Genomic DNA, 15354 nt, shown 5'->3' with positions numbered 1-15354 from the left:
TAGCGCGCTCGCCTAGCATGCGTGCGGCCCGGGTTCGATCCTCAGCAGCACCACATACCAACAAAGATGTTGTGTCCGCCAAGAACTAAGAAAAAAATAAATAAATGTTAAAATTCTCTCTCTCTCTCTCTCTTTCTGTCCCCCTCTGTCTCTCACTCTCTCTTTAAAAAAAAAAAAGAAAAAGAAAGTTGGTAATTGCTTAGGCAGTTGTTGAATATTTAGTATACAAATTACATAGGAGCTTCCTAAAAACAATAGTACTTTAGTATCTTCTTATTCTTTGTTTGTGCTATATACTGTTTCTCCAAACAACTCCTTTCAAGATTCACAATTTGTATTAACTGCATAGTGTTTATTTAAGTGTAAAAATTAAACATAGACAAACTGTTCAACTATTGACTGTCAGCTGTTATGGAGAAGTATTAAGGTTACAGCATTTTAATAATAATACTTCTTCAGGAGGCATAAAACATTGGGCAAATAGACACTTCCAAATAGAAAAATTTACATTCAATCCTTGCCGGTTTTCAGCTGAAAGAGAAGGTTAAAGGTGAGTAATGGTCAAGATTGTCTTGAGAAACTAAAATGTTTTTAGGAATATACATGACATTTTGTGTGTTAGGTTTTTACCATTTTGAAAATGTACTTTACTGTGCCTTTAAAGTTAAAGGTGACTTTCCACTTACAGTTTGTCTACCATTAACTATCACTTAAAACCTAGGCAGTAAGAAGTGGAGCTTTTCAGTATGCTGTCAACAGGAAAGTTTTTTAGTTCTTTTTTACCCAGTTGAAATTTATTTATAGTAGTTTGAACTAAAACGGGGAAATGGTTAATTAAACCATAAATGTTGTTTTCTGTTTAATTTCATTTGCCTGATTAATATCAAGTAGTTCTGGATTTAGGAGAAATTACCTTGTTAATCACTTCAGTAAAAAGATCAAAAAGACTTGCCAATTAATAAGATAAATCATTTTATTTCTTACTATCCTAGGCACTTGTGTAGAACAAAAAATTTTAAACTACAGGTGAAATTCACTCCCTTGACTAGAGTAGTTTGAAAACTTTAATCAACATGTATTTTGGATGCTGTTAGGGTAGCAGTCTCTTGGTATTTTAAACTTATTTATTTTCTGCCTGATGGAGGAGGGAAGGTACCAGTTTCTCATTTATTTTATTTAAAAAAAAAACAAACTAATTTCTGCCTCACTTCTTTAGTATCATAATCATTTTTGTATATAATGCTTTAGATGTTTAGGCCTATGGGTGATGAAAAGAAATAGATCCTTAAGGAGGGACAGAGAAAGATCAAAAGTATCTGACAGAGTGGGCAGTGAGTGTTTGTACACACGCCAAAGAACACATGTGCTGAGAGGTGAACCTAGTGCCATGTGCACCTAGTTTCATACCAATTATAAGCAATCAAAATCTTGTAAAAATTGCCAGGCTTGGTGGCACATGTCTGTAATCCCAGCAGCATGGTAGGCTGAGGCAGGAGGATCACAAATTCAAAGCCAGCCCCAGCAAAAACAAGGAGCTAAGCAACTCAGTGAGACCCTGTCTCTAAATAAAATATAAAATAGGGCTGGGGATGTGGCTCAGTGATCAAGTGCCCCTGAGTTCAATCGCCAATACTTAAAAAAAAAAAAAAAAAAAAAGGTGAAAATGAATTTTATAATCATCTTAGACATATAGGACATACCAGATACATAGAAGACTTAGACATATAGAAAACAAAAGTATTTTCCATCTTCCCTTTATTCTACCAATTTAAATTAATTCAGTTAGTCTAATATTTCTGTTCCAGCCTGTATGCTTTATTAATTGCCCTTCTAGTTTCTTGAGAATAAGGCAATCTGTCTTTCTGTGGGTAAGTTCTAATATAGTCATAGTTGCATATAGTTATAAGAAGATAATTAGCCTTTATTTTTTTATATTGTGTTTACTTTCAATGCCTAGGTATATATTCTTTTTTCTTGCTATATGTTGTAGGCAAGAAAATAATTCTTGTTTGACAAAGAAGGAAACTATTGCTTAGAATTTAAGTTTAAAAACTTACTAATAGGCAACACAGCTAGGATTTAGCTCCTGAATCTCCTGATTCCTGTGATATACAATATGGAAAACAGTATATCATGAAGAAAGATAAGTTGATTTGACATATTTCAGATATTTCTGTTTTTATATGCTAGTGCAACCTCCTACCCAAATAGTTCATTGATCACTTTGGTTTCATAATTGTATAGTGGTAAACTTGAATCTTAGCTGGTTCCTGATCAAATGGCAAAATATCCAGCTTATTCTGTTACATAAGTGATTAAAAAAACTACTAAAATTATTGACTTAGCATTTCTACTTTAGTAGTATAGCATTAATGTAAAATGATCATTTTACTCTATTATTCTTTCTCGTGTGTGTGTGTGTGTGTGTGTGTAATATCTATTTATCTGTATTGATCTATCAGTATGAGAGATTGAACCCAGGGACATTCAAGTTGCTGAGGTTGGCCTCACACTTGTGATCCTCCTGCCTCAGCCTCTGAGTAGCTGGGATTATACATATGTACCACCATATGCCTGGCCAAGCTCTCTTTATTACTTCAAACAAAATTTCGAGTAGTCTTAATACTCAGCTTGAAATCTATCACTAAATAAAATTTAATTTATAACACACATTTCTTGGCACATCACAATTAGTAACTTATCTCCATTTTATATATATATACATTTTATATATATATATATATATATATATATATATATATATATATATATATTTAATATTTATTTTTTAGTTTTCAGCAGACACAACATCTTTGTTTGTATGTGGTGCTGAGGATTGAACCCTGGCCGCAAGCATGCCAGGTGAGCGCGCTACCGCTTGAGCCACATCCCCAGCCCAGAGAGTTATATATTTTTACACTCTAGTGTAAAGGTATTTCAGATCTCTTTCAGCAAACTGATTCATTTTACATTTTCTTATGCCCCATGACAACTATGAGAATTCAGATCTCCTTATATCCCATCAAATATATCCACTAAATTAATCTCCAAAGAACAGTAATGCTTCTGATATTTAGGTTGTATAATTTTTTAATGACAACAATGAAGTAAATATTTTTAATTGGAAAAAACCCAAATCTGCTTTTGATAATTTTTTAAAGTATGTATATTAATAATTACTAGATTACCAAATTAAACTAAGCCTCATCCTGTTTTGTTGTCTGCCTAGTAAAAGAGTAGCAACAACTATATTATTATCACTTAAATGAGGTAAATCAGCTCTAACCCATTTTGTTAATCAATTAGTAAATAATGTTAATTGAATAAGAATTAGTAGAAATTATTTTTCTGAAAGGGTCTTTGTTATTAAGTATATTTTTTTCTTCCACTGGCTTTTCAAGCTGATTTGGTATCTGTATGAATTAGCACAGTGTGTTGTAAAATTGTTTTCTCTGTTATTCAAAATAGCTCCCTCCAACACTCTTGTTTTTCATTTTTTGAATTTTATTGTTATCTTAATTTACTCTATATTTCTAATGTCTTTAAGTCCTTTATTGAGAAGACATTAGAACAGCGTTACTTGATATTTAAAGAAAAACACAAATCGCTTCCTATTGATTACCAGTTGTTCAACATTTTATTTTAGACTATTAACAAAGAAAGGAGCTCTGTCCCATTAATAAAGGAATTTGTGGCATGAATGACCTAATACCTTCTGTTTACATATTATTTTCACTTGAATTTAAATTAAGATTATCTAGTATGAAAATTCTTTCTGTTGCCCACAAAATAGTTACATTGTAATGATTTGGACACTAGTCCTGATGAACCTGCTGGTAACTCTAGCCTGCATTATCACATAATGAAGTTATATTGCAGCCATAGCATCTTGGGTTTACTTTTGAATAACTAGGACACCATATAGGTTCCTCAGAGGCAAGAATGAAGGTGATTATGTTTTTGTCTCTGATCTTATATGCATACTTCCTGCCGTACTGCAGTAACCAAATAAGCATATTTTAGAATATTGAGTGTTTCATGATTTTAACAAAAATTTTAGAGAGAAACTTAATTGCTCTCAGGCAAGATACAAATGACTGTTCGGTGTAAGGAGTTCTGGATATTAAACTTCTCTTTGACAGCTCTGAGACAGCATTCTTTATTTACATATTTCTAACCTATCTCAAGGTTTCTTCTTAGTGGGAAAAAATCCACCATATTTTAAAGTAATTTAATTCTTTGTAGAAATGCCGTACTTCCTGTTTATCTCTCTAAGTAGTAGAATATTATTAAACCCACTTTTTTGGCACTGAGGAGGGTACCAGGGATTGAACTCAGGCACTTGACCACTAAGCCACATCCTCAGCCCTACTTTGTATTTTACTTAGAGACAGGGTCTCACTGAGTTGCTTAGTGCCTCACCATTGCTAGGCTGGCTTTGAACTCTTGATTCTCATGCCTCAGCTTCTTGGGCTGTTGGGATTACATGAGACACAGTACCTGGCTAGACTGACTTCTTGTAAGACATATTTTCTATCAGATTCTCATTTTAATAACCTCACAAAGGATCTTATTGGACTTGAGTCAATTATAGTTTATACTTTGATTTCTTCAGGAAAACTTCCTAGTGTCTTCTCTTTTACCTCTGTCTGTCATACCCACATAATTAAAAGGTCCTGATTTCTCAATCAAGAAGAATTTGACATGCCCACATTTCTATAAAAGTTTCTTTCATCAATGACTGTAAGCAAGTTCAGTTCTTCATCAGCCTTTTACCTAATAGAGACAATGATGCCAACATTTGCTTTAGTTTCTTGGCCTAGTTTAGTTTCCCTAGGTAAACTGGTAAAGCATATTGTTTATGGCAACTCCATTCTTAAATATGACATAGTACCTTCTTCATGTCTGGTAATGTTTAATCTGACCTAAAAATTATTATAATCTAATACAGAAATCAAGGTACTATATGTGTGGTGCTGGGGATTGAACCCAGGGCTTTACACATGGCTAGGTAAGTGCTTCACAACTGAGCTACATCCCTGGTCCTTTTTATTGGTTGATTGGTTGAGTGAATAAATGAGTCAGGGTCTCAATCAGTTGGCCAAACTGCTCTATAACTGGCAATCCTCAAGCTTCCTGGTTAGCTAGAATTACAGGTGTGAGCCACTGTGTCCAGCAAGACCATTTTTAAAGGTTTCTTATACCTATCTTCTGTTTTCTTTATTCATACTGCTTATTTGTTTCCCAAGATAACGAAGTTTAATTATTTAAAAATTAAACCAGTGAACTTCCCTTTAGAAAGCTTTTAAGAAAAAATAAACAGGAATTACAGAGTTAAAAACTGTTTTAAATTAATAATGGAAAACATTTTACAGAGATCTTTACCTCATTTACTGGTGCATTTCACCAGTTATTTTCATGCTTTCTGGAGATATTATAAGCAAACAGTTCTCCACAGTAATAATTTTTTTTTTAAGTCTTTCACTTTACCTTTGATCTTAACTTGATTTAAACTGTGGTTCCTGGCAAAGAGCTTTAGAACTAAAACGTACAATGCAATGATTGTTTTATAGGTAATTTTTAGAAGTTTCATTCTCTTACAGTTTTTTAATAATCTAAATGATAATTCTTAAAAACTCTGAATCTGGACATGTCAGCATGTAGTCTCCAGATAACTTCTTTAAGTGATTCTATTTTTAAAATGTTTATTTCAACTGTGTGATGCTTTTGACTTTAAAATTAGGAGTATAGGGGTTTAAAGAGGTCTTTCCTAATGTTCTACCAGGAAAAGCTTTATTAAGCTGTTTCCAATTTATGGATTTTAAAAGGACGTACTTCTGATATGGTATATTTAGTCTAAATAATATCCAACTTAACTTGGGTGGTAGTATTAGTAGAAGCAGATCAGTTTAATTGAATGTTGAGGCATGGGGGCCCCTCCTCCTTTTGAGGAGAAAGATTTGCCCATTTTGCTCACATCCTAGTTCAATATATTTCACAGAGCCAAAATTTGCTTAATTTATTAGCCATTTAGTTGGAATTCACAGCATAGTGGAAAATGTTTGCAGATAATTCTGTGCAATAGTAGAAACTTCAGTTGCTTCCTCGTATTTCTTCAGGGCAGTGATCACAACCAGATTCAACGTATGCACAAAGCAGCGGATACCATGGTAGCGGCCGTCGCTGATTGCTTTTACCATGTTGGATCCATTGTCAGTCTCAAAGACCTACTTCCAGCTAGGTGCCTTGAACTCAAATAGCTTTTCACACAGACTTCAGGATGTGAGCTAAGGTATGGCCTTTTTTCATGAGCTGGGCCTACATATGGGTTGACAGTAACCTGCAGCTTTTAAAGAAAAGAGACTACTGGCTGTAGTTCAATGTCAGATAATGAATAGTTGCAATAACTGATAGGCAGGGAGTAGTATGTGTTCTTCATATATTTGAAATACTGTCACCTTTTGAAAAATCTCGCCCCCCCTCCCCCGCATTTTTTCCTGAATATTTTTGTCAAAAAGACTGTCCAAGTAAAAATTTTCATTAAAACCTATGTAAAGGTCTAAAATATATCTGTTTCTTGATTCAGCTGTTGTCTTCAATATGAAAAATACATGATGATTTATTTTATACATTTGATGTGCAAACATTTTTTAAAATTCTCTGTATTCTTGGCACTATTTTAAACTTAATTTTGGTTAAAAAACACAAAATTTATCGTCCTGCTTATTACATTATTTTAGTCTTAAAGATTTTTTAAATTTTTATTTTTAGACAAGTTCTTACTAAATTGCTTAGGACCTGAGGCTGGTTTCAATCTTGCAGTTCTCCTGCCTCAGCCTCCTGACTTGTATGATTACAGGCATTGCATCACTGTACCCAGCTACTTACACTATTTTAATAACCTCTTACTAATCTGTTTTTTTATAAAAACCGGAATTAGTACATGGGTATTTATGAATAAGTCTTGACATTTTGAGTCAGTGGTTTTCCCAGGTAACTTATGTGTCAGGAATGAGTTGCATTGAATACAGTTCATGCTCCTTGCCAGAGGTTCTTGTTTCTTCAAGGAAAAAATACGGTTCTTGAAAAAATGAGCTTTACTTTCATATCTTCTTTCTCTGCTTGGCAAGATATGTTTTTCTAAGTGAAATCTTTATTGAGAAGACAGTGGGTCAGCTGATTGACGACGATATACTTAGGAAGCCATCTATATTTTATGATAGCTGTAACCGTAACTTTTCTTCAAACAGCTTACTGTTTTCTTATAGTCCATTTGCCCTAGTATTTTAGAATTTTTTAAGCTTATTAATAGAAATACATTTACAACTAGGGAGAGAAAAGTCTTTGTAAATTCAAAGTAGGTGCTATCAAGAGCTTTTGTACTTCTTCGATTCTCACTGTTTAATACTGGTTATTCGTAGCTTTTGATAAGTGCAGTTGAGAATTTGAGCTCTTCTGTCAGAATCATTTCTGTATTAAGAAATGCTCAGGCTCACAATTGGATTGTAGGCTTACTTTTATCTCATAGCTATAGAAGATACAATGTCTTGGTTGACTCTAGCAATAAAAAATCAGATATTTCAGTTTTAAAACATTCACCATATTCTGCTTACATGCACACACAAACACATCTATTCATATACACATACTTATACACTGGTTGATGGCTGAAATGTTTTATAGCACATGCCAAGGGACTTCCTGAATGGTAAAGAAAAGTGGATGTGTGTTCACTGTGATATCTCAGGGAAGATAAGGAGAGAACATAGGAGAAAGGGCAAAGATCCAATGACAAATTATACCTCTTCAGTTATGTCATTCTGCCAGGTGGAGATATAATATATACCTTTGTTAGAAATATCTGTGGATACTAGTGTTTTCACAGACTGTAGGAACCAAATTTAAAACTAAGCAATCAGTGGCAACTTATTACCTGCCTTTATTTAAGCCTTGATTTCCTTCTGAGCAGATTTTGTCTTTGAGATAAAGATTCATTTGTACATAGATAACATTTTGTTAGAAATTATTATTCTACGTTTGGTTCTTTTTTTAGTTCTCCAAGGCTCCATGCCCACTTTGTGAAATATTATTATGATATAATGACAAAGTTCTTTTGTTGATTTACAACTAAAAAATAAATCCGAATAGCTTAAGTTGTACTTCAGCATAAGTATTTAAAACATCTTTATTTACCTGTATTTTAGTTTATTTTAAATTTTCCATTTACCTAATTAATGAAGATGTAGATTTTTTTAAAAATCTAAGCAGTAAAAATGTTATGTGAATAATATGAACTGAGTTGGAATAGAAGAAAAGGAAATAATGTTTAGTTATAATTTTTAGTGAATGATATTAAACTACTACTGTATTAATCTAGAAAATTTAAAGAAACATTTTGATGTCCTATATACTGAAACTTTACTATAATACATCCTCTTTTGGTAACAATTTGATATAAGGTTGCGTACATTTTAGATCCTGCTAATAGAATAATGTCTTTAAAATGATTATGTACTAAAGCTTTGTATTTATTTAAAGGGCCAATGCATAGAAGTGCATTGTGAGAGATACCCAGTTTTGAGCATACATTTTACTCTGAAATGCTAAATTTCTTTTTTCTTGGAATTTAATGTACTCACTGAAATAAAAATAGTATTAAAATTAAGAAACCATATGTGGTTCTTTCATTTACAAGTCTTAGAACACAGAAGATAGCCATTCATCACTTTTAGTAATAAAAGTGATTTCTATCTCTAATTATTTTTAAGTATGTTTTTAAAAGATTGGCTCTAAGGACATACCAAGTATCTGGATCTTGTATAGACTGACTTTTGTATAATATCTATCTTTTATCTTTTTAAATTAGAATTTTAAAACTATTCATAACTTTATTATCCTGTGATTTCAAAAGCAGTAATGAATCTACTCAAATTATTCTTGTTATGTATCATGTATGACAAATGTACTGCACATTTATATTTTTAACCATGTTATTGGCAGTGTTTATTTTTAGTCCTAAAAACTTAATTTTTCTTGCATTTCTTTCTATATTTAAAAAAAAATTCAGATCTAAAAGGGAAAATGTTAAAACAGGAGTAAAACCAGATGCATCTGATCAAGAACCAGAAGGACTTACTCTTTTGGTACCAGACATCCAAAAAACTGCTGAGATAGTTTACACAGCAACTACCAGTTTGCGGCAAGCAAATCAAGGTATGAAGTTATTCCTCTTATATTCTTTTTCATTTGATCCAAAGATGTTTCACTTATCTACTTGAAAACTACCTTCCTCTTCCCAATTTGTGGTAATGATTTTCATGCAACTTCATTTTCTTAAAAAGTTTGTTTCCTGTCAGGTTTCAGTTACGAATAATTTTTAATTTTAAATATCTCTATATAAGTTATTATGACTAAATTTAGTAGGCTAAGAGCATCACGGATTTTTCCTCTCACTGAAAATCATGAAATTGAAAAATACTATTTTGTTAGGAACTAGTACATTAAGACTAAGACTGTATGAGAATTCAGCTTAAATTGATGTTCCATATATTAGTCATAGAAAAATAATAATTCCTGTCTGTTGTTTTTACCTCTGTGGGTTTTTTTAAGTTGATTACATTCCACGTCCCCCTACCCCCACGCTAAGGAGTAGGGGCTTGGGGGCGGTCCTGTTGTTATAGTTAGAAATACATACCCTTTTTTCTCTAAGCAGTAAAATAGAACTGGGTGTGGTGGTGCATGCCTGTAATCCCAGTGGTTCAGCCCTAGCAATTTAGCAAGACCCTGTTTTAAAATAAAAAAAATAAAGTGGGCTGGGGATGTGACTCAATGGTTAAGTGCCTCTAAAGGGGAAAAAAAAAAAAAAAGGTAAAATAGATAAATGAAGAATTTGGTACTTTTTCTTTCTGTTTTTAAATTCAGCATTTGAACTGTAGAAGTGAATTGTTTTTTAGTTTTTATCTTCAAAAGCATATACTCATGTCATCTATTTTGAAATATTAAATAACAGAAAAAAAACTAGGCGAATATTCAAAGAAGGTGGCTATGAAACCCAAACCTTTGTCAGTATTAAAATCTCTTGAAGAAAAATATGTGGCTGTTATGAAGAAGCTACAGTTTGGTAAGTTGAAATTTTTCATTTGCTGAGATCTCATTATCACTTTTTAACAGTACTATTGAAATATGTTCTAGTAAAGACTTTAAGACTTGCTTGTCACAAAAGTTATTTTTAGGTGTAATAGGAATTTTTATCATCTAACTCTTCAATTTATATCTGTATGTATAGTTAGTTCTTGATAATTGGAACTTTGCACTTAAGTAGAAGGACTGTAAATGATGAATAGATCATATTAGCACCTCTCATAATGCTGTTCTGTAACTATAAACCAACACTTAAATTCCACATTTGGATGAGTTACTTTCTGTGCTGCTTTTCCATTCTTGAGAACCAGCCTGAGGACTTTTGACTATATCAAAAAGAACATTGAAGTGGGCTTCAAAAAAATCGATTTTTGTCATACCAACTTTAGAACCTCAGCGGAAATTATTTAGCTTTTGCTCTATTTATGTCTCAGGTTTTTAGTAATGATGGTAAGAAATAATGTAGAAGAAACTTAGACTTTAGTTTGGAGTTGGTTAGTGTGATGAGATTACAGCTTTTTGCCTTAGTTTGACAGTGTAGTCTTTTTTTTTTTTTTTTTCACTTAGGGTAGATTTACTTGTATTTTAAACACTTCTTTTAAAGAATTGTTTTATTGAAAAAAAATTTTTTTGTAAGTAAGAATTTACTTATAAAAATGGGACCATTTACTTTGTTTGAATGAATTTTAAGCATTGCCAAGATCATTGATAGCTTATTTGGATTTATTAATTTCTATAGTATTTTACCAAATAGTTCTATTACTTCTTGATATAAACAATTTATCCCTCAAACGTGGATACTTTATAAAAAAACTAATCTTCATTATGTTGCTGCTGTTTCCATGGGTTAGAAACTCAAGGATTGTGATTAGCTCAGTGTTTGTCTCAGGGTCTATCATGAGGTTATAGTCAAGATGTGGACTGGAACCTCAGTCATATGAAAAGTGCCATTGATCGGGCGCCTCTCCTTAGGCTCTGGAGTACCTTATGCATCAAAGCTGACAAATCTTCCCAGAGGAAAAAAATTGGAAGCCTGGTGCCTTTTGTGATCTAATCTTCAAGGTTTCACATGTTCACTAAGTCTAGCCCACACTCAAGGAGAGGGAAATGATTTCTTTTTAAAGAGAATGTTAGAGAAAGATGCCTAAAATGTATTTGTGTATATAAGTTTATGTTAAAGGCAAATATTTTATTAAACTTCAGATTTTGTTCCACTTATTGGATCATCAAAAGTATCTAGTGAAGCTGGGGCTGTAGCTCAGTAGTAGAGCGCCTGCTATTCACGTGTGAAGCACTAGGTTCCATCCTCAGCACTATATTGCATCCATCTACAACTTAAAAAAGAAAAATTGAAAGAAAATCTGCTACTCTCTTTAAGAAACATACTTCAACTTTCTTGTAATTGGAAATATTTAGCCACATTCCATCTCTATAATTTGAACTTATACTTTCAATGGAGAATGCTTGGTTTTGCCAATAGGAATGTGTTTTTGCATCGCTATGTATGAGAGATTCTGATTTACCTCTTATAAATTTAGTCCCGTGTTCAGAGCCTTTGATTAGTGTTAGCCAGGACAGTTCTCTTAAACCACATAAAATCACAAACTCCCAGGTCAAATATAATTTTTTAAATATTTATTTATTTATGTATCTTTAGTTTTAGGTGGATACAATAGTTTGCTTTTATGTGGTGCTGAGGATCGAATCCAGTGCCTCATGCATGCTAGGCGAGTGCTCTACCACTGAGCCATCACCCCAGCCCCTCAAATATAATTTTAATCATAATCAAGTTTTGCTATTCATTGAGTTTCAGAATAATTCAGAAAAAAGCTGTATTTTCTACCTTATATCTCATTTTTTCATTGACATGATTCTTTTATAACTTTATTAACTGCCTAATAGTCCATTATATGACAGACTCATTTGTTGAGCCCAAAATTGGACTTTTAGGTTGTTTCAGGCTATTTAATAACATGCAATATCTCAGAGGCTGTCATTGCATCTAAATATTTGTGTGCATCTAAAATTAATTGCTTGGGACAGATTGATAGAAGAAAAATTGCTTGAGTCAAACAAGATGTGCATTTTTTTTTTTTTTAGCATCCAGCCATTTTAATAAAATTGTGGGATTAGTAGACCCTGTCTGTTCTCTCTATGGATATATGATATAAAAGTTTTCCTCATGGTATGAGAATAGACCCATTTTTACATCTGGTTGATTGCTATTTATGAAATTCAAAGGAAATTCATCCCTGTAGTGCATTACAAACCGCAATGGTGAGCACATGAAATTAGTTTATAGGTTTACCGATAGGAACTGGTCAGTGGTCTTTTTGTTTTTTTCTGAGACATAGTGCATTTGGTTAGTAATGGTCATATGTACTATGTGATAAAATAAACTTGCAATACTACTTATTAAATTCGGCTTATACATAATGGGTAAGCAGATGTCATACACAAAATGAACCAATTTTTTTTTTCCTATTTGAAAGATTTGTTAAAGATTCTAACACTTCTTTTTAAACACTACTGCACACACCTGTGACAGTATTTATAGGTCTTCCCATTACTCTATTGTAAACCCAATTTACTCTAAACACATTACTCTCTTCCCATTACTCTGTATTGTAAACTCCTTGTGGACATACACAGTTTCTTCTGTGTCATCTGACTCAAATCATCTAGCCTAGAACCTACATTTACTGAATTTTTACTAATTGTAATATGCATTAAATATTTTTCAATTTATTTAGAATTAAATTGTCATAATAATACTATTTGCCCTGATGGTTTTATATTTAAATATAATTAGTATTTATAATTTATTTAGATATCTTTGTTTAATACATTGGTGAAGGATGGAATTAATCTGAATTATAAAATTCAAGTCTTTTTCCCCCCTATTGTATATATACCTTTCATGAGTAACTTTTAAGTCCTTTCAAGTCTGCCTAAATAAATGATTTAGAATAGTACTTTGAGCATAGTTTTTTTTTTCCTTCTGAAGCCAGTTACCTAATGATCTTTTCATTCTAGTAATGTAAGTTTTAGCCTGGCATTTCTATTCCCAAATTTCAGATCAATACAATTATTTATAGATCCTATTTTTTAAAAAGTGAAATATAGTGAGAATGCTTTCTATAATTTCATATTTTAAATTGTTTTGATAAAGTATTACATGACACCCTTTTAATAGATTATTTACTACTTTACATTTAACTACTTGGTATGTCTATCATTGTATCCTCACTGTAGATTAAAAATAATTTCTTGATTTTACTTCCATTATACATCCATTCATCTAACAGTGTTATCGTAAGCATTTCTAGTTTGTTGTTTTTCCACATTACAATCCTCTCCATTGTGATTGGAAGATGATACTAGTGATTTATTTGTGATGTTCATCATTATAACAATTATATTCCATTCTGGTTCTTTTTTGTTGAGTGGTGGTTTTTTTTGTTTGTTTTGTTTTGTTTTGTTTTTTTCTTTTGTAGATACATTTGAGATGGTTTCTGAAGATGAAGATGGGAAATTGGGTTTTAAAGTAAATTACCACTACATGTCTCAGGTGAAAAATGCAAATGATGCCAACAGTGCTGCAAGAGCCCGCCGCCTTGCTCAGGAAGCTGTGACTCTTTCAACCTCACTGCCTCTGTCATCATCCTCTAGCGTGTTTGTACGCTGTGATGAGGAGCGACTTGACATCATGAAGGTAAAAGAAACACCTTTGTCCCTTATCTCCCTCGCTAATCTAAGTATTCAAATATTCATCAGAACTATAGAAATAGAATGCATTTTTTAAATGTAATGAAAATTTTTGTGACCACTTTGGACTACAGTGAAAGGAGTCTGTTCTAATGTTAGTTCAGGGTATGTAGGTCAGACTGATGATGAACTCATGTTTTCTGTCATATGCAGAAGCTAGAGAAGAAACAGGTAAAGATAGGTGGGCTCAGGCCAGGGTCTTGTGAAAACAGAAGGAAATCAGAAGAAAGGGACCGGGGGAAGGAGAAGGGGAGGAAAAGGAGAAATACTAGGGAATGATATTGGTAAATTACAATGTTCTATTGTGTGCATGTACAGATATATATCTCACCATTAAGTACACCTGTAGTGAACCAGTGAAAAACATGGAAAGAAATAAAATAAAAATTCAGAGAAAAAATATCAAAAAAGCATCCTTCCTTGTATTTGGCCTGTCACAGTTTTAAAACACAGTATTTAAGGATTTAATGCTTATCGGTAGGAAACAGAGGATTTCTTTCTTATTATCCAGGGAAAAAATATCATGTTTTATAGTGTAATTTTTGTTAGTTATTAGTCTTTTTAATTTTCTTTTCCAGGAAATTTATATATTTACAAATGTAAAGGCCTATGAATAAAGTTATGGCAACACAGAAATTTATAATCTGTACTTTTTATGTTTTAACACTCTGATGATCTGGCCTTAAATTATAAGACAGTGCTGCCTTAAGAAAATCCTAAAATTTTGACACCTGGAAAAAAATTCTTTTTTTTTTTTTTTTTAAAGAGAGAGTGAGAGAGGGGGACAGAGAGAGAGAGAATTTTAACCTTTATTTATTTTTTCTTAGTTCTTGGCGGACACAACATCTTTGTTGGTATGTGGTACTGCTGAGGATCGAACCCAGGCCGCACGCATGCTAGGCGAGCGCGCTACCGCTTGAGCCACATCCCCAGCCCTGGAAAAAAATTCTTTGGGATTTAAATTTATGGGTTAAATATTCTGTCTTTCTCAAGTAGATAGCTGGAACTGTTGACCCATTGTGTTCTGGGTTTTTTGTTTGCTTGCTTGTTTTACTTTTTGGATAACTTTCTGTAGAAACCTCATAGACCTTGCCTGTTGAGCCACATCTTATTTCTTCTGACAAACAATGAAAACCGACCTGGGGCTATAGCTCAATGGTAGAGTGCTTGCCTAGCATGCATGAGGCGCTGGGTTCAATCCTCAGCACCACATTAAAATAAACAAATAAAATAAAGGCATTCTGTCTACAACTACAAAAAACAAATTTTAAAAACAATGGAACACTTCATAGGATTATTGCCTAGGAAATTATTTTATCACTAAATACACCATATGAGCCATACTGGGGAATTGATTCTGCTATACTTGAAAGATCCCAATGTAAAGCCCTTAGCATTTATCAGTGTTGTTGCAGAATGAGACGCTAGTGCCATTTGCCCTCCCAC

The 15354-nt window shown here is 32.7% G+C and overlaps 1 protein-coding gene across 17 annotated transcripts in view; it reads left to right on the top strand.

Moving 5' to 3' along the window:
* Positions 1–15354, top strand: part of Birc6 (baculoviral IAP repeat containing 6) — a 212070-nt gene that overhangs the window by 183353 nt on the left and 13363 nt on the right. For 16 of the 17 annotated variants that reach the window (XM_078029413.1, XM_078029415.1, XM_078029408.1 and 13 more), the window contains 3 exons: positions 9068–9213; positions 10010–10120; positions 13638–13855. In XM_078029413.1, the coding sequence (XP_077885539.1) occupies positions 9068–9213; positions 10010–10120; positions 13638–13855 (475 nt within the window). Of the gene's footprint in view, positions 1–6119; positions 6293–9067; positions 9214–10009; positions 10121–13637; positions 13856–15354 lie in introns of those variants that run through there. The other variant, XR_013429101.1, reaches the window with a different exon arrangement.

The sequence above is a fragment of the Ictidomys tridecemlineatus genome, chromosome 12 (genome assembly GCF_052094955.1).
Source record: "Ictidomys tridecemlineatus isolate mIctTri1 chromosome 12, mIctTri1.hap1, whole genome shotgun sequence".
NCBI lineage: Eukaryota > Metazoa > Chordata > Mammalia > Rodentia > Sciuridae > Ictidomys > Ictidomys tridecemlineatus.
This window is presented reverse-complemented; position numbering and strand designations above follow the sequence as displayed.